Source organism: Leucopleurus acutus (genome assembly GCF_964270905.1).
Source record: "Leucopleurus acutus genome assembly, chromosome: 7".
Classification (NCBI taxonomy): Eukaryota; Metazoa; Chordata; class Mammalia; order Artiodactyla; family Delphinidae; genus Leucopleurus; species Leucopleurus acutus.
Window position 1 is genome coordinate 55,914,832 of NC_139150.1, and position 25,753 is coordinate 55,940,584.

General features: G+C 35.0%; 1 protein-coding gene across 4 annotated transcripts in view; it reads left to right on the forward strand.

The window, feature by feature from the left end:
- RIC1 (RIC1 homolog, RAB6A GEF complex partner 1) overlaps positions 1-25,753 on the forward strand; it is a 136,579-nt gene that overhangs the window by 50,282 nt on the left and 60,544 nt on the right. For all 4 annotated transcript variants that reach the window (XM_082842826.1, XM_082842828.1, XM_082842827.1 and 1 more), the window contains exon 3: positions 10,674-10,753. In XM_082842826.1, the coding sequence (XP_082698952.1) occupies positions 10,674-10,753 (80 nt within the window). The remainder of the gene's footprint in view (positions 1-10,673; positions 10,754-25,753) is intronic.

Below are 25,753 nucleotides of genomic sequence, written 5' to 3' on the forward strand. Positions count from 1 at the left end.
AGAACCTATAGCATGCTGCCTACAAGAGACCCACTTTAGGGTAAAAGGAACACATAGACTGAAAATGAGGGGATGGAAAAAGATACTTCATGCAAATCGACATGACAGGAAAGTGGGGGTAGCAATACTCGTATCAGACAAAATAGACTTCAAAGCAAAGGCCATAAAGAAAGAAAAGGACACTATACAATGATAAAAGGATTAATATAAGAAGAGGATAGCATATGTTAACATGTATGCACCCATATAGGAACACCTGAATACATAAAACAAACACTCCTCTAAAGGTAGGTAATTTTATTGCTTCCACCATATAGTAGAGCTAACTATGGTAGACAGGTTAAAGCACCTGCCCCAGATTACATAAATACTATGTGCCTAAGATCACATCACTGATAATGGAATTCTAACCCATGAAGGCTGGTTCTAGAATTTGAAAGTCTTAATAATTTTGCCTTGCTGCCTTTCTCTGTTAGCATGGTTGTTTAATCTTACTAGCTATTATGGAATAAAGCTGAATCTAGGAGACGCTTTGAAATTTGCTTCTACAAAAAAAATCATTGATCGATTGTGTGAGAAGGATATACAGTTGTATGACCTATAGAGCAATACAGCATCACTCTCTGCACATTAAGTCAAAGCCAAAGCAGTCATCCCCATTTAATTTTCTTATGGCCTTCCCCCTGATCCCCAGGTATAGTCATTGTATGCTCTGACATGTCAGTTATATTAAAAATTCTAGTACTGTATCATCAACAGAACCACAGTCACCTCCTTATCAACTTGTACCTTAGAAAGAAATCTCACTGACACTGTTTTTTAATGGGGTGTGAGAAAGAAAATCCTTTACCATTTTAAGAATTGGCCCATAGCTTTTGGGAGTGTGCATTCTCTGAGCATCAGAAGTAGAATATCATTTTTGTAGACATGTTACCAGACCATAAATATCCTTACAGTTTTCCTCAGTTTTAGACAATTGATCTATATCCATGCGCAAGGAACATTAAAATGAATTTGAAGTACTGTCTCATTTCTAGGACTGTGTCTGGCAAATAGTAGCACCAGCATATTTAGGCATATGCGTAAGTATTTTTATTGAGGCTTTGCTTATAATAGGAAAAAACCTGGAGTCCCTTGGTTCTGTGTTCCCATCCAATCACCAGTATTTTGCTAAGTCCTGTCTCTAGTTTACTGCCATCCTCTTCTCTTTATTCTCATTGTCATTGCCTTAGCACAGGCTTTTAGTATCTTTTGTAGATTGCCTAGAACTCAAAACTTTCAGTTACATTTTTTTGTCTACTTGAAATGCATCTAAATTATGCATAGCTATTTCTGAATCACAGCTTTTATTTTTTAAAATATTTATTTATTTATTTGGCTGTGCCAGGTCTTAGTTGTGGCACGCGGGATCTTGGTTGCAGCATGTGGGATCTTTAGTTGCAGCATGCGGGGTCTTTAGTTGAGGCATGCGAACTCTTAGTTGCAGCATGTGGAATCTAGTTCCCTGACCAGGGATCGAACCCGGGCCCTCTGCACTGGGAGCTTGGAGTCTTAGCCACTGGACCACCAAGGAAGTCCCAATTATATTATTCTTACTTTAAACCTTTTGGTGGCTTCCCATTGCATTCAAAATGTGTTCCAAACTTCTTAGCCTAGTATTCAGAGCATCTTGTGATCTGGCCTCTACCTGCCATTCCAGCTCTATTTCTCATTGCTACTCTTAATATTCTCTTTCACACCCAGCTAAATGGAAATGTAGATTGTTTTGCCACAACATGAGTTACTGTGACATGAATTAGAATATAATTTATTTATAAATAAGGGAAAGACATCAGTTTAATTTAGAATTCCTGTTGTTTCATTGTGATTTTTTTTCCCGTTCCCAGCATGTTAATGTATTGAGTCACCAAATAACAGCTGAAAGCAAAGTATTATAAGAGAGTGGAATACAGCAAATTGTAGAGGAGTACAGTGTTCTAAATAGTACCCATTCATCTCTCTTTTTTTTTTTTCTTTTTTTTTCCCATCTTGGTGTGACCAGACACTGTTTTGGAAGTGATTACTCTGCTATTCTCCTGGATCTCTTTGAATTTTGCTCTTGTCTCCATAACTTGGTGACTTTAAATCATACTATTTATACTTCCTTAAATTATACTATTTTTGTTAGGGTTGTTATTTTTCACAGTTAACCATTATCTTCAAAATGGTGGCTCAAAACAGCCATTTGTTTACTCTCATTCTGTGATTTGCACTGGGTTTGGTCAAATGGTTCTCCTGATCTCACCTCTAGTACTGATGTGGCTACAGTCATTTGACAGCTCCACTGATGCTGGATAGCCCCTTAGTTACATATCTGGTAGTTGACTGTAGCTGTCTGTTCTGGTTTTCTTAGTTACATATCTGGTAGTTGACTGTAGCTGTCTGTTCTGGTTTTCTTTGTGACCTCTTATTTTCCAGTAGGCTAGATAAGGCCTTTCTTGTGATGGTAGAAGCTTTTCAAGAAGCAGAAGTTTCTAAGTCGAACCATCACTTCCATTCCTCTTTTCTAAATAGCTTTATTGAAGTACTGTTGATATACAATAAATTGCACATGTTTGAAATGTACAATTAGATAAATTTTGAAACCATAACTACAGTCAAGATAGTGAACAGATCCATCACAGGTTTCCTTGTACCCTTTTGTAATTCCTCCATCCTGCCATGATTCACCTCCCTCTAAAACCAATTACTGATTTGCTTTCTGTCACTACAGATTACTAGAGTTTTAAACAAATGGAATCATATAGTATGTGCTATGACATTTTTCTCATTTCTTTTACTCAGCATAATTATTTTGAGATTCATGCATGTTGTCATGGATCAGTAGTTAATGCTGAGTATCTTATTGAATATAACAGAGTTGGTTTATCCATTTATCTGTTGATGGGCATTTGAGTTGTTTATAGTTTGGGGCTATTTTAAATAAAAGTGCTATGAACATTCATGTACAAATCTTTATATGGGCATATATTTCCTTTTATCTTGGGTAAATAGCCATGAATGGAACAGCTAGATCGTAAGGTAGGTCCCTTATGTTTAACTTTTTAAGGACACGCTAAACTTTTTACGAAGCAGTTGTACCATTTTACATTCCTACCAGCAGGGTACAAGAGTTCTCATTCCTCTTTGCCAACCTAAGGTGTGCCTTTTTAATTTTAGCTATTCTAATGGCTGTGTGGTGGTATCCCATTATAGTTTTAATTTACATTTCTCTAATAACTAATGATGTTGAACATCTTTTCATTTGTTTATTTGCCATGTGTGTTTTCTGTGGTAAAGTGTCTTTTCACATCATTCGCCCATTTTATTTATTGGGTTCTTTGCTTTCTTATTGTTGAGTTTCTAGAGTTCTTAGTGTATTTTGGATTCAAGTCCTTTATTACACATATGCTTTACGAAGAATTTCTCCTAGTATGTTACTTGTCTTTTCATTCTCTTAACACTATTTTTTGAATGCGTGAAGTACTTAATTTTGATGATGTCTGGTTCATTAGTTTATTTTTTAATGGCTCTTATCTTCCTATGCTTTCTTCTAGAAGTCTTATGATTTAGGTTTTATATTTAGGTCTCTGATATATGTTGAGTTAATTTTTATATATGGTGCAGGATATGGATCTAAGTTAATTATTTGCATATTGATATTCAGTTGTTCCAGCACCGTTTGTTGAAAAGGTTATCCTTTCTATATTGCATTTCTTTTGCATCTGTGTCATAAATCTGTTGTCCACATGTATGTGGGGTTTTGTCTGTGTTCTCTATTCAGTTCCATGATATATTTGTCTGTGTTAATACAGTATTACTTTTGATTACTCTAGCTTTGTAATAATTTTTGAAATCACAGTGTGTTACTTTTTCAATTTTGTTTTCAAAGTTGTTTTCAGTGTTTTAGGACCTTTTGTTTCTGTATGAATTTTAGCATCAGCTTGTCGGTTTCTATGAAAATACCTGCTGAGATTTTGACTGGCATTGCATTGGATATGTGGATCCATTTGGGGGGAGTTGTCATCTTAGCAGTATTGAATCTTCTGACCTATGAACAACATATATCTCTTCCTTTATTTAGATATTTTTAACTTTGTCAGTGTTTTGTTATCAGTGTACAAGTATTTCACATCTTTTGCCAGGTTTATCCCAAAGTATTTTATATTTTTTGATGTTTTTGAAAACAGTATTTTAATTTGCTGATTGTTCACTGATAGTATATAGAAATGCAGTTGATTTTTCTATTGATCTTGTATCTTGCAACCATGCTAAACTCAGTTATTCTAGTACTGTTTTTGTAGATTCCGCCAGATTTTCTGTATAGACAGTGACGTCAAAAAACAGTTTTATGTTTTTCCTTTCCAATCTGGATCCTTTTATTTCTTTTTCTTGCCTGATTTTATTGGTTAGACTGTCCAGTACAATTTTGAATAGGAGGAAAGCATTTAGTCTTTTACTATTAAGAATCAGGTTATAGGGGCTTTCCTGGTGGCGCAGTGGTTAAGAATCCACCTGCCAATGCAGGGAGCACAGGTTCAAGCCCTGGCCCGGGAAGATCCCACATGCTGCAGAGCAACTGAGCCCGTGTGCCACAACTACTGAACCTGTGCTCTGGAGCCCACAAGCTACAGCGACTGAGCCCGCGTGCCACAACTACTGAAGCCCGCGTGCCTAGAACCTGTGCTCCTCAACAAGAGAAGCCACCGCAATGAGAAGCCTGCACACCGCAATGAAGAGAAGCCCCCGCTCGCCGCAACTGGAGAAAGCCCATGCACAGCAACAGAGACCCAGTGCAGCCAAAGATAAATAAATAAATAAATATTAAAAAAAGAAGAAGAATCATGTTATAGATATTTTGTAAATCCCCTTTATCAAGTTGTGGAAATTAACCCTCTCATTAATTTGCTGAAAAGTTTTAATTAGTAATGTTATATTGGATTTTTTCTAATGTCTTTCCTGCATTTATTGAGACTATCATACTATTTTTCTTTTTTAGTTTGTTAATATGGTAACTTACATTTATAGATTCTTGAATGTTAAACCAACCCTGCATTCCTGGATAAACCCCATTTACTTATGATGTATTAATACATTGTTAGATTTAATTTGCTAAAACTGTTTATAAATTTTACATCTGTGTTAATAAGCGATATTGGCTTGTAGTTTCTTTTCCTCATAATGTCTTTGTCTTCTTTTAGTATGAGGGTAATGCTGGCCTCATAAAATGTGATCAAAAGTGTTCCCTCTTTGTTGGTTTTCTAGAAGAGTTTGTGTTGAATTGATATCTCTTTTCTAAGTATTTGATAGAATTCACCAGTGATAGCATGTGGGCCTAGAATTTTGTTCTGCTTTGTGGAAAGGATTTTAATTGAAATTTCAATTTCTTTAGTAGATATAAGCCTATGTAGGGTACCTCTTTCTTTTCAGTACGATTTAATAGTTTGTGTCTTTAAAGGAACCCATCCATTTCATCCAAGCTGGAAATTTACTGTCATAAAGTTATTCACAGTACTCCCTTGTTATTTTAATATCTGTAGAATATGTAGTGATGTCACCTCTCTCATTTCTGATAGTGGTTATTCTCTTTCTTTTTTTCCTGGACAGTATGACTAGAAGTATATCGATTTTAATGATCTTTAAAAAAAAAAAACAGATTTTAATTTCATTGATTTTATTTTTGTTTTCTACTTCACTGATTTCTATGCTGATCTGTATTATTTCCTCTATTTTTTTTTAATTTGTTTACTTTGGGTTTCATTTGCTCATCTGTTTCTTGTTTAAAGTAGAACCCAAGGTCACCGATTTGGCATTTTTCTTTTTTTCTAATACAGGTATTTGAAGCTATAAAATTTCCCTTAAGTACTGCTGTAATAACACCCCACAAATTTTAGTATCCTGTATTTTTCTAAATTTCTGTCTTGATTTCTTCTTTTATTCATGAATTATTTACAAGCATATTATTATTATTATTTTTTTTTGGTATGCGGAGCTCTCACTGTTGTGGCCTCTCCCGTTGCGGAGCACAGGCTCCGGACGCGCAGGCTCAGCGGCCATGGCTCACGGGCCCAGCCGCTCCGCGGCATGTGGGATCTTCCCGGACCGGGGCACAAACCCATGTCCCCTGCATCGGCAGGCGGACTCTCAACCACTGCGCCACCAGGAAAGCCCTACAAGCATATTATTTAGTTTCCAAATATTTGAGAGTTCTCCAGAAATCTTATGTTATCAATTTCTAGTTTAATTCTGTTGTGGTGAAGGAACATATACATGTTTTATTTTTATATATGGTAAGACCCCAACATACATTGCTATTATTCTTGTTTAAAAAGTCAGTTTAGGGCTTCCCTGGTGGCACAGTGGTTGAGAGTCCGCCTGCTGATGCAGGGGACACGGGTTCGTGCCCCGGTCCGGGAAGATCCCACATGCCGCGGAGCGGCTGGGCCCGTGAGCCATGGCCGCTGAGCCTGCGTGTCCGGAGCCTGTGCTCCACAACGGGAGAGGCCACAACAGTGAGAGGCCTGCGTACCCCCCCAAAAAACACCAAAAAAAACCCCAAAACAAAAAAAAAGTCAATTTACCACAGCCATACCTGAGAACTACCTTCCTGAGCATTCTAATCAATGCCCTGTGCGTTATGAGTTTCCTCAGTCTTGCTGGTGGGACAGGGACTGTTTTCTGGACTGTTGGAGCACCATGCACTGTTCCCTTTACTAATCCTTTTGGTTTCTCTTCTGCCTTGGTAGTATCCTCACATGCATGTGCTTATTGGTGCTCTTTGATTCTTTCTCCATACAGCTCTCTTGACTCTGGTACTCTGTCATATAAATTTTGTTAGTGCCTTGTTCTTCCTGGACTCTCAACATCGTCTTCTCAACTCAGGGAGTCTGCCAGGCTCTATCTCTATTCCCCTTCTCAGTGCTGTGACCTGGAAACTCAAGAGAGTAAGCTGGAACAATCATAGAACTCACCTGAGTTGTTTTCCATGTGTCAGAGATCACTAGCCTTCATTGCTTGTCAGTGTTTTGAAAACCATTGTTTCATATATTTTGTTTGGTTTTTGGTTGTTTGTTTCAGATGGAAGCACAAATTGACTTCAGCTTAATCCATCTTCGTTGGAAGCAGAAGTGTTTTTTTTTTTTTAAGTATTCTGATATAAAACAATGTGATAGAACTAGTAATAATATAATAATTTTTGATGACTATTTGTATCAAAAGATATTCTTCACCTATCTTTGAGAGAATGTGTTATTTATAACCATTTTTGTTATTTTTCATTTAACTATATTCATAGGTATGAATGTACAAAGTCTGAAAGAGTATACAAAAGTGTTAGATCATTATCTTATTATGCTTTGGGGTGAGTAATTTTATATACTTGAACATGTATAACAAAAAAATAAAGCTAAAAACAGAGAACATCATTTATAAACCAGTGTAAAGAATTAAAAAATGCCAGTCTGTTATCAGCCTTATTTGAAACCTGATATGACAGTATGTTGGGATAGAAGATACATCTCTAAATCATTGAATCCTTCTCTCTTAAGTTATTACAGAAATCTCTGTGATGCCGTTATTCAAGTCATTGGAGCCAGATGCATAAATCTGTCCTATTCTTTATGGTAAAAATGGTATATGCTGAGGAAGAAATGCACTATGACTTGGAATTCTAAACTATCTGGTGAATTCATGTACAAAAAAGTATTTGGGTTGGTAGAGGAAAGTATTGGGATGCTGCCTACAGGTTAAGCATTAGTTATATATGGCAGTTGATTTGTCTCATGACACGGTTAGATTTAAATTACTCCTGTTTACAGAAGTTTACTATTTGTAATATATATGTCATGCATCAGTCATAAAATAATTTAAAAATACATTTAATTTGGGGTGGCAAGTGAAAACTTCCCAAATGCCCAAACAAAGCAGAATAGAAACAGGCAGTTAATAATAATAATGATAACCGTATCAACTACCACCACCACCTGTAGAATTCAATCTCTTCTTTTTAAAATGTGGAATTAGGTGAGGTAGTTTGCATGGTTTTTTAAAAGCTCTGTTACTAGATTTGCAATTGAAATAAATGAGGTGAAACTTTAATATTCATACCTCTCTGACTGATAATTTGTTGCATTATTAATATCCTTTTACATTATTGTTTCTAGTTCTTCTAAGTAGCGTTAGTAGAGACAAGGCTGTCTCTTCCAGCCTCTATTTAAGTAGTGATTTTCTTTTATCCTCTCAATACCTTTATCCTTATGACCTTATGGCCCTAATTCATGGATAGACAAAAGAAAGGGACATAAAGACTTGTCATATAAGTTGCCTACAGATTGTTGGGCCTCTGTAATTAAAGGCACATAATCCAGTAATATACCTTGGAGAAAGAAAAAAATATTGTTAAGATAGGGATAACAGGAAAGAGAACTTTGAAGTTCTTTATTTTGTCTTTTCATTAACTTAGAAAAGTTAGTTTTGGGGTGTGTGCGTGTGTTTATGGATGTATACTCAAAGAAGGTATTGGTATTGTTGCCTACAGAGTAAGCAGTAGTTATATACTTTTTTGCAGTATTTTAGGGATAGGAAGAGAAGGGCCATCATAACACTGCATAAAAACAGTTTTGGTATAGATACACAAAGATGCTACTTTTTAAGGATGATCATGTTTTTACTACCAAAACTTTTTAAGTTGTTCAAAGGCAGGACTGTTCATGAAATTATCACTGATGAATGTCATTGAGATCTGGAAATAAATAGCATTTAATATACATGCAAAGCCATAGAAACTTGGTAAAGATCATTGATACAGAATACCAAAATAGTAAATCAAGCCATTATTTGTAATTTGATCTAGTATACTGTCTATATAAAATTTCTAAATGCTGGTGCAAAGTGATGCTCTGTTTTTCCTGGCATTATAGTCTTCTAAGCACTTGTTAAAATTCTGAGTACATTATTAGCATTTGATATTCTGAAATGTTGAACTTTTGACCTTGAGTGACTGATATTCAGACAGTGGTTGTATGTTATTCATCTAAGTACTAGACCGTATTATTTTACTTTTCTAGCCCCTGTAACAGTAGAGTTTACACATTTTAAACAGTCACTAATCTATATAGGGGTCATGATGTCTGAAACTTTCAATATGGTTTGATTTGAATCCATTTTCTTTTTGATCCCATAGTTTTCACATTAGAAGAATAAAAAATTGCACATGAGTAATTAGAATGATGATCTTTTCTGAAGGATTTTAACCTTTTTTCTTTTGTATCCCAATATGTTGAATTAGAGTTTTGGAATACATTAAAATATTAAAGTTTATAGCTTAGAAACAAAACACCTGGCTTTGCTGAAGAAATTGAGTATTTCCTCTGGCATTCCTTTATGTGAAAAACAGAAAACCAGTACTGGAAAGAAACTTGAAAGTTTGAATAATTTTTCCAGTTTCTTTAGTTCTACTTTGGGTAAAAGCCCTCCTGCCTCTAAAATGATAAGAATTCAGTGTGAATATAAAGAAGTTTGGGTAAAACATTGCCACTTCACTCTGTTAATGCCTGAAAATGTTTGTTTAGAAAAAGCTAAATATTGTATTTATATAAATGTAAAATGGTTGTTTGAGCTTTACAAGTCAGATATGTGCCATGATCATATGATGGCACTGCTTGTTTTAATATAATTTATATATATTTTTTAATTGAAATATAGTTGATTTACAATGTGTGTTAATTTCTGCTGTACAGAAAAGTGATTCTTATACATATACGTACGTTTTTTAATATTCTTTTCCATTATGGTTTATCACAAGATATTGACTATATTTCCCTGTGCTGTACGGTAGGACCTTGTTGTTCATCCATTCTATGCATAACATGTTTGCATCTGCTAATCCCAAACTCACAATCCATCCCCCCCACCCCCCATCCCCCGGCAGCCACAAGTCTGTTCTCTATGTCTCTGAGTCTGTTTCTGTTTTGTAGATAAGTTCATTTGTGTCATATTTTAGATTACATATATAAGTGATATCATATGGTATTTGTCTTTCTCTTTCTGACTTACTTCACTTAATACAGTTTATATTTTTAAAACATTTTATTAACTTAGAAAAATTAGCTGATGTTCAAATTTTTTAAGTTGGAGGTTTGCTCTGTTTTTACTTCTGTCTTGATATATTTTGTAGTAAATCAGAGGCTAATTGATTGATTTTTAATGTATAAAATATGTTATTCTGAAGTTACACTATATAAACTTTGAGTAGAGTCAAGAATTTCATCATACTTACTATTTGGTGACATAATTGCTTTAAAAACTCAGAAAAATTATTTGCCGTATTATTCCAGAGTTTAAAACGTTCTGTATATTTTGCAAAATAATCTATTATTGAATAATAAAGTTATTTTAGAATATTAATGTCTACAGCATGTTATGAACTATTGATTTCAATTACCTATGAAATATTTTGAAATCTGTAAATCCCTTTCATGAGTTACTTTAAACAAGATGGATTATATTGAAGCAAAGTGATTTTTTTATTTGCATAATTAAGCTATAGCTCTTCAAAAGGGGGTTCTTGAAGTGTTTTCAAAGTAACAATATATAAAATTAAGATTACAGTCATAGCCTTACCCTTTAATTCATGGTAAATAAAATTTATCTTTCAGACGGCAAATGGCTACATCTTGTTTTTTCATATAACATCTACAAGAGGGGACAAGTACCTTTATGAACCAGTGTATCCCAAGTAAGTTTGTTGTCTTTCATTTTTTAAATATTTGATTTGCATACTTTGTATTCACAAAACATTACAGTTTGGGGTTGTCTCAAGTGCTAAGCCAGCATTTCCAAAACACTGTTTTAAAGATTACCAGGTCTTTGAACTGCTGTCACTTGAATAAAGAATTCTATAATTAAATAAGTCTGAAAATCTTGGATGGATGTACTGTCTCCAGAATTACTATTAAAATACTCCAGATCTAGCATCCTTTAGTCTTTATTGGGGATGTATGAGCTAAGATCATGAGGGGAAGAGGTGAAGTGTCAGTAAGCTATATGTACTTTTTCCTGTACATTTTAGTATATGCATAGAAAAAATATGTACCCCAAACAGTGGGTTACCTCTTGATTAGAATTTGAGGGAACTTGGACTTTTGATCTTTAATCTGTGTTCTGTATGTTTTGCATTGTTTTTTTTTCCTTTTTTGTTATTTTCCTTACTTGTGAAACAAGAGAACATTTTATTGAAAGACCTTTTGAAATAAAAGAACATGTAATGTAATTTTCAAGTATTTCACCTTTTTAAAAAACGATCAAGCCATTAAAACTGGATGAAAATATAAATGAATTATTTATCACATTTCTAGATGATAGAAGACAGAGGTTATTAGTTATATAAGTAATTAAAGGGAAAATAGATTACATTATATGAAAGTTTAAGTTTCTGAAAATTAACAGAAAAAAAAAAGACCAACATTAAAAGGGCAGATAACAAACTGGGGGAAAATTTTGCAGTAAACAAGACCAAGGCTTACTATTTTTTATATGAAGGGGTCATATAAATTGCTAAGAAACACAAAGATTTCAAAAGATAAATACGTAAAAGCAGTCTCATAAGAGGAAATGTCATCCATTTTAATTCTCAATTTAGACATACTCTGAAAGATTTCAAAAGATAAATAGGTAAAAGCAATCTCATGAGAGGAACTATCTCCATTTTAATTCTCAATTTAGACACTCTCCTGTAAATAAAAAGCAATAAACAGAATCACCTGTACTTAACTTGATTATTTTTTATACTATCATAGGTGGGCAGGGGACTATTATAGGTAGGCAGGGGAGGGAAATAACATCTCTTGAAACAGTGAAAAATACAATTTTCTTCCATTTGCCAACATGATTTACATATATTTAGAGTGTTTTGGAATAGTATTTTGAGACTCACTTTTTGTTTTCCAGAGGTTTTAAAAAGTTTCTTACCTTTTAATTCTAAGACTCCAGGGGACACTGCTTAACTAAGTAGTAGTCCCAACAATGCATGAGCTATGCTGTGTTTGACTGTATATGTTAAGCTAAAGAACTAAGTAAAGAGCATTATTGTTTTGTTTTGTTTTTAAACTTGGATGTTCTTCCACTGTGTTGAAGGGTTTGAGTTTCAATATGTGGGCTCAATAAAATGTGTATTGCCTTAGAGCAGCATAAATAGAAATTAAGGGGGGATATAGGCTTTGGTGTCAGATAGACCTGGAATTGAATGTCAGTTCTGCTGCTTTTCAGCTGTATGTCTCCTATCAAGTTAAAGTACCTCTAAAAACCTGAGTTTCCTCATCTGTAGAATGAGATAACAGTAGTAATTATTTTATAGGATTAAATGAGACCATGCATATTAAATGTTTAGGTAAGTGCCTAGCTTGTGGAAAAATTAATAATGGACAGCTGCTATTATTATTAATATATTTTTTCCCTCATCAAATTTTTACTTTATTTCTAATGTTTTAAGTGATTATATATATAAAGTGATTTTATACATTACATAAGTTGTATATATTATATATATTTTTTGTTTTTAACTTGATAATATACTTTTTTCAGAGTTTAACTTCTAGTAACTGTTACATAAAATCAAACAAAATCTCTTACATGGAAACAGTTTCGCAGAGCAGATTAGAATCAGCCTATTATGCATTAGTTTGCTAGACTACTTTCTAGTTCAGCTTTTTAGTCTAGTAAGTTTCTTAGTTTTTCTGTAGAACCTGTTTATAAAATGGGAATAAAAATATTTTCTTCAGTTGTTTGGAGGGTTATGTTAGTTTAGGTTTTTAAAACCTGATTTGAGGAGAGTTTTTTTTTAAATTTAGTTTTTATTGGGTGTAAGATAAGCTCAAGGATGTATTATACAATATACAATGTAGCCAATATTTTGTAATAACTGTAAATGGAAAGTAAATTGTATAAAAATTTTTAAAAACTAAAAAAATTTAGTTTTGAGAGTGTATCATCATCATCTGTGCCATTGTAAACACTTATGCAATTCAAGACACTATTCTAAGCACTTTTTCAAACTAACTTAATCCCTGTAGCAACCTGATGAGGTAGTTATGTACAGTAACTATACAAACTGCAGCACAGAGATGGCCAAGTAACTCACCCATAGTCATACACTAGTAAGTGACACAGTCAGGATCTAAACTTAAGTGTTGTAGCTTCAAAATCTGTGTATTTAAATTTACCACCAATACTACACTTCAACCCCGTGTGTCCATCTAGCCATCTACTACTTTGGGTTTTATTTGGGGAGTTAGGGAACCAAAAATGGATAAATGATCTGGAGTGGTTTATAGTAGTCCTGAAGAATAGAGACAGCATAATTGAGGCCAGTGGTTAGTCATCCTCTTCACAGTTTTAGAAACGCTATTGTCTCTTGCTTCTCTTCTCTAAATCTTATAAGTTCCTCCCATGAGTTTTTCTATAGTATCTCAACTTCCTTGTATTATGTGACAGCATCTTAACCTCAGACTGCCTCTTTTCCCATAGTGCTTCATCTTAGAACAGGTCAGATGCCCCCATAATCTTTCAGAGTTTCCACATAGTGTTGTTTCCAACATCCTTCCTGTTGATGGTGGGAGTCAGGCTTCAGCAATGGTTACAGTCTTATATTAAATGACTCTTTATGCCTCAAAGGTCATTTAGGTCATTTATTGTTTGATTAATGAATTTTCCATTTCTTTCATCCTTTGCATCTTTATAAATTCCATTCTATATTAAAATATTCCTTCATATTGGTTACACAGGCCAATGGATGGACTTATCCATTGAAGGGGTCATCTTGATGGCTTTTCCTTTCATGTCTTGTAACTTACAGTGCAATTAATGAAGGAAACTCTGTCAGGGATAAATCAGAAATAATTTGTGTTAAGCTTTAGAATATGTTCATGTGTTTATTTTTAAGTATGAGTTTGGTAGATCTTGAAACTGCAAATCATATTTAATTTCATAATGAAAATAATATCAACAAACATTTCATCATTATGTATACTACTTTGAGAGCAGAGATTTTTTTCTCCTTATTCTTTCTATCTTTCCACCTTATTGAGACCAGCCTTATTGAGGTTAGTGGTCTTTTAAAAAGAAAAGTTACTGTACTAAAATTCAGTATATTTAATTATCAACTATTAAAGATGAAGATATTATCTTCTTCACTGAAAAACATCACTCCAAAACAACTATCAAAATTCAGACGTCCCACTCCCTCCCCAAGGCCAATATTTTTACCATCTGTTATGAATTAGTGCTAGGTGGGAAGCAAGAAGAGAATAATTAGTTGAAGTTAGCAATTTCTAACTTCAACACAACTTGCCTTTTCAAAAATCCTGCTTCTTGGGAACTATACTCAATATGTTACAATAACCTATAAGAGAAAAAAATCTGATAAATAACATATATATGATATATATATATACACATATATATTATATATACAACTGAATCACTGCTGTACACCTGAAACTAGCATAACATTGTAAGTCAATTATACTTCAATAAAATAAAGCTTCTTGCAGGAGAAACCTGCAAGTAAGGGGATATAAACATTTACTCAGTTACATCAAAGAGAATAAAAGAGATTTGAATTACTTACAGATGTGAAAGATTCCCCTCAACATTTGTTTTTTTTCTTTTTGCTAGTAAGTTTTGAGTGTTAGTTTTCTGGGGAATAAACTTTAACTGCTTTTTTCCCCTTAAGCTTCTATAGATTTAGAAAGTTATTTCTAACAATATATCTTGGTCTAAGTTCAGTTTTGGAACTTGACAAAGTGTGTTAGTTATCCTAACATTTTTGATTCCCTTTGATCTTCTCAAAACATTGCATGTGTAATTTGATTTCAATATGTATGTATTCTGTAACAGTACATGTGTAACCTTTAGCTGTTCAACTTTGTGTCTTTTATGTATCCATTAGCTTACATTATAATTGCATGAGCATTTACTAATAAGATTAATTAGCAACGTTATTCTATAAATTCTGGACAGTGAAAACCACTCCCTGTTGGCCACACTTCTAAGACTGGCACCTGAATTCAAAGAATCACAGAATTGTTAAGAAATCTGCCTGATTCAAAGAGCCCTGTGCATTGTTCTTATCAGACTCAAAGCTGTCTGATTTTGTGATAATGTAAATAAAAAGCTTTTTTTTTCTTTTTAAGAAAAATGATATAAAATGCCTGGTGATAAAGAGTACTTACCTCTTTCAGAAAACTCTTCTGAAGAATTGTTGTCATCCATCTGTCCATTTAAGTATTAAATTTTGTCAGGCTCCAGGACCGTTTTAGATACTGGGATGCAGCAGAGGAAAAAGAAAAAAGAAGAAAAACAACAACAACAAGAAACTCTACTCATACAGCCTGCATTCTTGTAATAGATGGTGATAAATAAGTAAAATACATTACAAATTAGGTGATACATTCTATGGAGAAAAATAAAGCCGGGAAAGGGAATGGGAAGTGGGGAAATAACTTGAAATAGAGTGGTCAGGGTCTTTACTGAGAAGATGATGTTTTAAAAGTTCTCAATGAGATGAGGAAACAAAACATACACCCATGGCCAGAGCATTCTGGATTGGTGAGATTTAGAAGGTAAGAAAGTTAATAAGAAGAAATTACTGTGAATAAATCCTAGGTCTTATCTAATAACTTACAGTGAAAAAATCAGAAGGGAGAAATTTTTTATTAAATATAAAAAGAAAAATTACATTCTGCTTTTAAAATAACCTAATCCTGGGAAAACCTACAGTTTATTCTCTTTTTTTGTAAATGGCACCATCATTTGAGCTTATTTATTCTTACGACTTAATAACTCCAATAGCCAGTCTATATCAAGTCCAGTATATTCTACCTTGTATCCCTCATGTCTTTCCCTTCTTCCTAATTCTCAGCAACACTACTTTAGCTTGGGTTCTGTCATTTTTCTCCTGGATTATTGTAATATCTTATTAATTAATCTTTTGTGGTTTTCCCCTAAGTGAATTTTTCTAACATAAAATTAACTTGCCATTTTTCTACAGTTTTTCAGTGGCTTTTCTTAGATGTCAGGATTAATTGTGTTGCTTACTTTTTTTGAGTTTTATTTTACAAATCTGAAGAATGGATTTAATATCCACTTCATGAAGATGTCATTAGGTTGTTTTTGTTTGTTTGTTTTTTGCGGTACACGGGCCTCTCAGTGTTGTGGCCTCTCCCATTGCGGAGCACAGGCTCCGGACGCACAGGCTCAGCAGCCATGGCTCACGGGCCCAGCTGCTCCGCGGCATGTGGGATCTTCCCAGACTGGGGCACGAACCCGTGTCCCCTGCATAGGCAGGCGGACTCTCAACCACTGCGCCACCAGGGAAGCCCTGTCATTAGGTTTAAATCAACACCTTAAATTACTCTGTAGAGTACCTAAAATAATGCTTTACTGTTGCCCAGGATTTTGTTATGCGTTCTCTTGTATTCTACATGCTCTTACTGGCTTTAATTATCCAGTATATATGGATGAGGTTCAGACGTTTCTGTAATATAGTACCACTTTCTTAAGCTTCTGGCCCACCTTTCTGGAACAAATCTATTTAGGTGTCTCTAGGCAGCCTCAAACTCATCATGTGTAAACCTAACTCATTTCCTCTCTACCAAGCCAAACATGTTATTGCTTTTCTAAAATTTATTGCCATTACCATGATCTTTTATACAGTGTGTGATGTTGAAAACCTTGGAATCTTTATTTCTTCATTTCTCTTCTTTGTTTGGTAATCAGATTGTATTGATTGATTACAACTCTCTAGTGCCTCTAAAATTTGCTAGTATGTATTTTACTCTCACTTGTCATATTAAGGGCATTCATGGCCTCTCCTTGCCTATTGAAAAGCTTGTTTACTAACTCATTCTTGTCCTCTAGTCTCTTTCTCCTCCATACTGAAATCCATTCTTTGCACTGATAACCAGATTTATTCTTCAAAGCAGAAACTTGATGATGTGATTCTTGTCTCAGAAACTTTTTTTTAAAGTCTGGATTTACTTTGTTCTAAATAATTAACACCTGGATCTAAAGATACAAAAAAGCTAGCATTATACATCAGTACTTCCTGGAATATTATTTCAGAAAGATCATATCAGTAAATTTTTTTATTTCTAATTTTTTTATTGTGGTAAAATACACAATGTAACATTTATCATCATAATGTTTTAAAGTATAGTTATATAGTTGGCCCTTTAACAACACAGGTTTGAACTGTGCAGGTCCACTTATACATGGATTTTTTTCAGTAAATATGTACTGCAGGATTCTTGGTTGGTTGAATCCAAGGATACAGAGCCACATATATGGAGGGCCAACTGTAAAGTTATGCACAGATTTTCAAGTGCATGGAGGTCTGCATCCCTAACCCACAGGTTGTTCAAGGTTTAACTGTACTTCATATAAGTGAAACCATATGGTATTTATCTTTTGTGACTGACTTATTTCACTTAGCATAATGTCCTCAAGTTTCATTCATTTTGTAGCATATGTTAGACTTTCCTTCCTTTTAAAGGTTGAATAATATTCCACTGTATGTATATACCACATTCTATTGTGAATAATGCTGCTATGAACATGGGTATTCAAATGTCTCTTTGAGACCCTGATTTCAGTTCCTTTGGGTATATACCCCAAAGTAGAATTGCTGTATCTTATGGTAATTCTCTTTTTAATTTTTTTGAGGAACTGCCATACTATTATCCTCAGGGGCTGTACCATTTTCTGTACTTAGTGCACAAGGACTCTAATTTCTCTACATTTTTGCCAACACTTATTGTTATATATGTATTTTTATAGTAACTTATAGGTGTGAGGTGGTATCTCACTTTAGTTTTGATTTGTATTTCCCTAATGATTAGTGATGTTAGGTACTCTTCTAATGTGCTTATTGACTGATTGTGTATCATTGGAGAAATGTCTGTTTTGAGTCCTCTGCCCCTTTTTGAATCAGGTTGTTTTGGTTTTTTGCTGTTGAGTTTTAGGAGTTCTATATATATTCAGGGTATTAATTCCTTATCTCATAAACTTCTGTTGCTCTCCAGTCCCCACAAAATAAAGTCCAAGAGATCTGGCTTGGCGTTTAGAACTTACTTTTCCCCTATCTCTAGCACACTGAACCCACACTTCCTATGTATTTTAATTCTGTTCATTTGCTATTTGCTTTACTTAGTATGCCTTCACCGCTATCTTTTTTTATGTAAGAAAGCTATCTCACTTGGTTTTCAAGCTCAGGTCAAATGTTTATAAAGCTTGACCTCAACTCTCCTATCTTCCCTTGTACCCAAGAAATAGCTGATCCCTCATGTATCATCCCATGGCACTTAAAAAAATTTACACTGGTAATCCATGAATTTATTCTTATAAAAACAAACAAGTACTATGTTGAGGTATGTTGCTGCTGTGCCTGCTTTCTGGAGAGTTTTTATTATAAATGGATGTTGAATTTTATCAAAAGCTTTTTCTGCATCTATTGACATGATCTGTGGTTTTTATTCTTCACTTCATTAATGTGATGTATCACATTGATTGATTTGTGGATATTGAAAAATCCTTGCATCTGTGGAATAAATCCCACTTGATCATGTTGTATGATCCTTTTAATGTATTGTTGGATTTGGTTTGCTAGTATTTTGTTGAGGATTTTTGCATCTGTGTTCATCAATGATATTGGCCTGTAATTTTCCTTTCGTGTGATGTCTTTGTCTGGTTTTGGTATCAGGGCGATGGTGGCCTCATAGAGTGCGTTTGGAGGTGTTCCTTCCTCTGCAATTTTTTGGAATAGTTTCAGAAGGATAGGTGTTAACTCTTCTCTAAATGTTTGGTAGAATTCACCTGTGAAGCCATCTGGTCCTGGAATTTCATTTTTGGGGAGTTTTTAAATTACTGATTCAGTTTCAGTACTGGTGATTGGTCTGTTCATGTTTTCTATTTCTTCTTGATTCAGTCTTGAGTGATTACACCTTTCTAAGAATTTGGCCATTTTTTCTAGGTTGTCCATTTTATTGGCATATAGTTGTTTGTAGTAGTCTCTTATTATCCTTTGTATTTCTGTGGTGTTGGTTGTAACTTCTCCTTTTTCATTCCTGATTTTATTGATTTGGGACCTATATTACAAACCAACAGCTAATATCATCCTCACCGGTGAAAAAGCTGAAAGCATTTCCTCTAAGACCAGGAACAAGACAAGGGTGCCCACAATTGCCACTTTTATTCAACATAGTATTGGAAGTCCTAGCCACGTCAATCAGAGAAGAAAAAGAAATAAAAGGAATGCAAATTGGAAAAGAAGTAGAGCTGTCACTGTTGGCAGGTGATATGATGCTATACATAGAAAATCCTAAAGATGCCACCAGAAGACTACCAGAGCTCATCAGTGAGTTCGGTAAGGTTGCAGGACAGAAAAGTAATATACAGAAATCTGTTGCATTTCTATACGCTAACAATGAACTATCAGAGAAATTAAGGAAACAATCTGATTTACTGTCACATCAAAATGAACAAAATACCTAGAAATAAACCTACCTATGGAGGCAAAAGACCTGTAGTCAGAAAACTGTAAGATACTGATGAAAGAAATCGAAGATGACTCAGATGGAAAGATATACCATGTTCTTGGATTGGAATAATCAATATTGTTAAAATGACCATACTACCCAAGGCAATCTACAGATTCAGTTCAATCCCTATCAGAATACCAATGGCATTTTCCACAAAAGCAGAACAAATAATTTTAAAATTTGTGTGGAAACGCAGAAGACTCCAAATAGCTAAAACAATCTAGAGAAGGAAGAACAAAGCTGGAAGAATCACATTCCCTGTCTTCAGACTATACTACAAAGCTACAGTAATCAAAACAGTATGGTACTGGCACAAAAACAGACACATAGATCAATGGAACAGGATAGAGAGCCCAGAAATAAATCCACACACTTATACTCAATTAACCTGACAAAGGAGGCAAGAATATACAATGGAGAAAAGACATTCTCTTCAGTAAGTGGTGCTGGGTAAGCTGGACAGCTGCATGTTAAAGAATGAAATTAGAACATTCTCCAACACCATATATAAAAATAAACTCAAAATGGATCAAAGACCTAAATGTAAGACTGTATACTATAAAAGTCCTAGAGGAAAACGTAGGCAGAACACTCTGACATAAATCACAGCAATATTTTTTTGGATCTGTTTCCTAAAGCAAAGGAAACAAAAGCAAAAATAAACAAATGGGACCTAATTAAACCTAAAAGCTTCTGCACAGCAAGGTGCAGGAGTAAAGACGTAGACGTAAAGAATGGACTTGAGGACATGGGGAGGGAGAAGGGTAAGCTGGGACGAAGTGAGAGAGTGACATGGACATATATATACTACCAAATGTAAAATAGATAGCTAGTGGGAAGCAGCCACATAGCACAGGGAGATCAGCTCAGTACTTTGTGACCACCTAGAGGGGTGGGATAGGGAGGGCAGGAGGGAGATGCAAGAGGGAGGAGATATGGGGATATATGTTTATGTATATCTGATTCACTTTGTTATAAAGCAGAAACTAACACACCATTGTAAAGCAATTATACTCCAATAAGGATGTTAAAAAAAATAAAAGCTTTCTGCACAGCAAGGGAAACCATTGACAAAACAAAAAGACAACCTACTGAATGGGAGAAAATATTTGCAAGCAATATGACCGATAAGGGATTAATATTCAACATACATTAACAGCTCATATAACTCAACATCAATAAAACAACCCAATTAAAAAACGGGCAGACGATCTGAATAGACATTTTTCTGAAGAGGAAATGCAGATGGTCAATGGGCACATGTAAAGAGGCTCAACATTGCTAATTATCAGGGAAATGCAAATCAGAACCACAATGAGATATCACCTCACGCCTGTCAGAATGGCCATCCTAAAAAAGAACATGAATAACAAGTCTTGTCAAGGATGTGGAGAAAAGGGAAGTCTCGTGCACTGTTGGTGTGACTGTAAATTAGTGGAGTCACTGTGAACCATATTTTTAGTCAAAAGACTAAAAATAGAACTACCATATGACTTAGCAATTCTACTCCTGGGTATATGTCAAAAAAACCCTAAAAACACTAATTTGAACAGATACATGCACCCCAGTATTCCTAGCAGCATTATTTGCAATTGTCAAGATATGGAAGCAATCTAAGTGTCTATCAACAGATGAATGGATAAAGAAGTGGTGTATATATATATACAATGGAATACTACTCAGCCATAAAAAGGAATGAAATTTTGCCATTTGCAGCACCACGGATGGACTTGGAGGGCATTATGCTAAGTGAAATAAGCCAGACAGAGAAAGACAAATACTGTATATCACTTCTATGTGGAATCTAAAAAATATAACAAACGAGTGAATATAACAAAAGAGAAGTAGACTCACAGATACAGAGAACAAGCTAGTGGTTACCATTGAGGGGAGAGGCAGTACAGGGGTGAGAGAGTAGTAGATACAAACTATTGAGTGTAAGATAGGCTGCAAGGATGTATTGTACAACACAGGGGATGTATCCAATATTTTGTAACAACTGTAAATAGAGTGTAACCTTTAAAAATTGTATTAAAAAGCACACAGATAATGAGAGACATACAAAAAGTAAAAAGTGAAATTGGGAGCCTTGTCTGCTTTTTCAGATTCCAGTCTCATTTCACTCTCCAGTTAGCTTTATATCTTTTGAGTAAATAAATACCTAAGAGTTGAGTTGCTGGGGCATATCACATGTCTAGTGATTTTAGGTTGGATCATGGGCATTGTATTAGATATCAAATGTCTGATTTTCATTCTTTTGCTTTAAAGAATGTTGAGTTTTGTTTTGGATGGCAGTTAAGTTGGAGAGCTTCTTGATCCTTTTGAAGCTTGTTTATGTATTTTTAGGGTAGGTTCAACCTTTACTGTAGACTAGCTTAGTGCTTCTGAGCTCTCTGCTAATGTTCTGAGTCTTTAATGAGGTCTCTTTTATGTGGTCAGAACTGGAATGTCTCTCAGCCCTATATGAACGTTACAGCTTAAAACTCTGGTAGTTATTCTTTGGCTGACCTTGTGGGGTTTCACCATATATATGCATAGCTTAGTATTCAGCAAGACTTAAGGGGAATCCCTTAAGCTCTAGGTTTCTAGAGCTCTTTCTCTGTATCTCTCACCTGTCTTGTACTCTGTTCCACAAATAGTTGCTTCTGCTTCCCTGAACTTTAATCTTTTTCTCCTCAGTTTAACAAGACTGCCATATTATGCTTGTGTCTTCCCACCATACATGGTAGTCTAGAAAGTGACTTCTATCAGAAAACCTTGTTTGTCTCCCTTCACTCAGGATTATAGTCCTGTTCTGCCTGTTATGCAGTGTCTGAATATGGTTGTTTTATATATTTTGACCAGTTATTTTTTTTATTGTTTCTGGAGGGCTAATTTGGCACCAGTTTGCTGTTAGTATAATAATAACGTGACTGATGACCACCTATGTGTCCATCAGTCAGCTTAAACAATTTTCAGTCTTTTTTCACTGAGTATGTTTTAGCACATTCAAGATATCATCATTTTATTTCATGCCCAAATACTTTAATTATTGATATTCTGGTAACAATTAGGTTAACTGAAAATGATGAAACAGGAGGTATGGAGTTTGATGAAAGAAACCATCCTGAGCCTTTCCAGAACTATGGTTGGAGAACCAAAGCCTTTTGGTCCAGAATTCACCTTAGGATTGCCAGAACTTCCTGGATCAAGCCTAATACATTCCAGAATCATTTTAAAATTTGATAACCTGAGTTGTAAGAGAGTAGATCTTGAAAGTTCTTATCACAAGGGGAAAAAAATTGTAACTGTGAGGTGTTGGATGTTAACTAATCTTATTGTGGTAATCATTTTACAGTGTATACATATTGCAAATCATTTTGTTGTGCACCTTAAACTCATACAGTGTTCTATGTCAATTACACCTCAAGAAACTGGGAAAAAAATGTGAAAATCTGGAATGAGATTTTTTTCCATCATCATCAAACACTTATTGTATGCTTTACTATCATTTGTAAGGCACTAGCTATTCTGTTGCTGAAAAGGTACAAGATGCTAATGAAGAGAGACATTTAAAATTAATGGCAATATGCAATGGCAAATGCCAAGTGAATGAACATCCCTAAAGGTGTTAGTAGCATTTCAGGGGAAAATTCTTGAGTTGTCAGGGAAAGGTTTGTAGATAAGGAGATTTGAGCTATACTTGGAAGGAAAGATAGGCCTAGGAAAAACACTGTATAGTTAGCTATACTTCTGAAATTCCTATCCGATGTCCCTGGGTCGTTTGCTGCCCACCCCACCCCCAGCACCACCAAATCCATCAGGTTATCTGCTATGTTACTGTTTTCTTTAGTTGGCACTTAAAGTATTTGAGATGTCCTGCACAGTAGACTTTGTTGAAATAAATGCCTGTTGAATTTAATTGCATAGTGACAGTTTTCTGTATCATCTTGTTTAGCCCTCCAAAGCATACTTGACATATATATTAAAGGCAGTTTTTTCTCTCTTTTTTTTTTTTTTTTTTGCGGTACGCGGGCCTCTCACTGTTGTGGCCTCTCCCATTGCGGAGCCCAGGCTCCGGACGCGCAGGCTCAGCGGCCATGGCTCACGGGCCTAGCCGCTCCGCGGCATGTGGGATCTTCCCAGACTGGGGCGCGAACCTGTGTCCCCTGCATAGGCAGGCGGACTTTCAACCACTGCGCCACCAGGGAAGCCCATTTTTTTCTCTTTTAAGACTTCTTTGTAATTTTTATGATACGTTTTTGAGTACTGTAGTTTGCTTTTTATTTTTATCAATTTAGTGGGAAACTGCTCCCTCCTCAAGGCTATGGGAAGTTTGACTAGTAGTTGACCTACCCCTCATTTCATTTTTCATTGCCCTTTGGGGGCTGTTCATTGACATGAATGCATTGCATTCATTAGAATGGAAAGCTAGGAAACTTTATTTAAAAAATAAATTTATTTTTATTTTTGGCTGTGTTGGGTCTTCATTGCTGTGCGTGGCTTTCTCTACTTAACGGCAAGCGGGGGCTACTACTCTTTGTTGCAGTGCATGGGCTTCTCATTGTGGTGTCTTCTCTTGTTGCAGAGCATGGGCTCTAGGCGCGTGGGCTCAGAAGTCATGGCTCTCGGGCTCTAGAGCGCAGGCTCAGTAGTTGTGGCGCACAGGCTTAGTTGCTCTGTGGCATACGGGATCTTCCCAGACCAGGGCTTGAACCCGTGCTCCCTCTGTTGGCAGGTGGATTTTTAACCACTGGTACCACCAGGGAAGCCTGGAAACTGCTTTTAATTCATGAAAAATACATCAGTAAAGCAAAACTCTTAAACTGGCTTAATTTCATTTTCCCTACTTTCTTACGATATTGGACTTAATATTACTACCTCTGATAAATATACAGCAGTTTAGAGATGTGGAGAAGAGAATTTGAAGAGCATTTGAAATTAGAGCCACGTGGGTTTCAGTCTGGGCTCTACATTTTATAGGCAATAACTTTGGAAAAGCTGCTTGTTCAGTTACTTTCTGTGTTTTTGTGCATCTATAAAATGAGAACAATGAGTTAGTACGTTCTTAGTAAGTTGCAGTTGTTGTTGTCTAGGTTGCCTTTTGAATTATTAAACATAATCTGCTTCCACTGGATATTTAAGACAATTTGTGTGTGTTCAGGAAAGAAGGAAATTCAAGTTCACTAAATATATGGATTCTCTTATAATCCATTTGTTTCTCTAAGGTCAGTAGTAATGTCCCCCCTTTCATTTCTGATTTAAGTGAGTTGATCCTTCCTTTCTTTTTTCCTTAGGTTTTTCAATTTTGTTGTTGTTTTCAAAGAACTACCTTTGCTTTGCTTGATTTTCTCTATTTTCCCATTCTCTGTTTTTTGTTCATATCCGCTCCAGTCTTCATTATATCCTTCCTTCTGCTAGTTTTGAGTTAAGTTTGCTCTTTTTCTAGATCCTTTTAAGGTGGAAAGTTAGGTTATGGATTTGAGATTTTTCTTCTTTTTTGGTGCAAGCATTTTAGCTGTAAATTTTCCTCTGATCACTGCATTCACTGCCTCCTATGGTGGTGTGTTTTCATTAGTCTCAAAGTATTTTCTAATTTTCCTTTTGGTCTTTTCTTTGACCTATTGGCTGTCTCAGAGGTGTTGTTTAATTTCCACATATTTGTGAATTTTCTAGTTTTCCTTCTGTGATTGCTATCTAGTTTCATTTCATTGTGGTCAGAGAAGATAATTTCAATCTTTTTAAATTTATTGAGGCATTTTGGTGGCCTAACATGTTCTATCCTAGAGAATGTTTCATGTACATTTGCGAAGGAATGTGTATTCTGCTGTTACTGGGTAGAGTTTGGTATACATCTTAGGTCTGAGTGGTTTATAATGTTCAGATTCTCTGTTTCCTTACTAATCTTCTGTGTAGTTGTTCTATGCATTATTGAAAGTGCGGTATTGTCCATTCGTTACTTTAGAACTATTGTCTAGTCGTTACTTTAGAACTTTTTCTCCCTTCAGTTGCTTCAGTATTTGCTTCATGTGTTTTGGGGCTCTGTTGTTACATGTGTTATCTGATGTGTTATCTGTTTATAATTGTTATATCTTCTTGCTGGATTGACACTTTCATCAATATATAATGTCCTTTATCTCTTTTAACAATTTTTGATTTAAAGT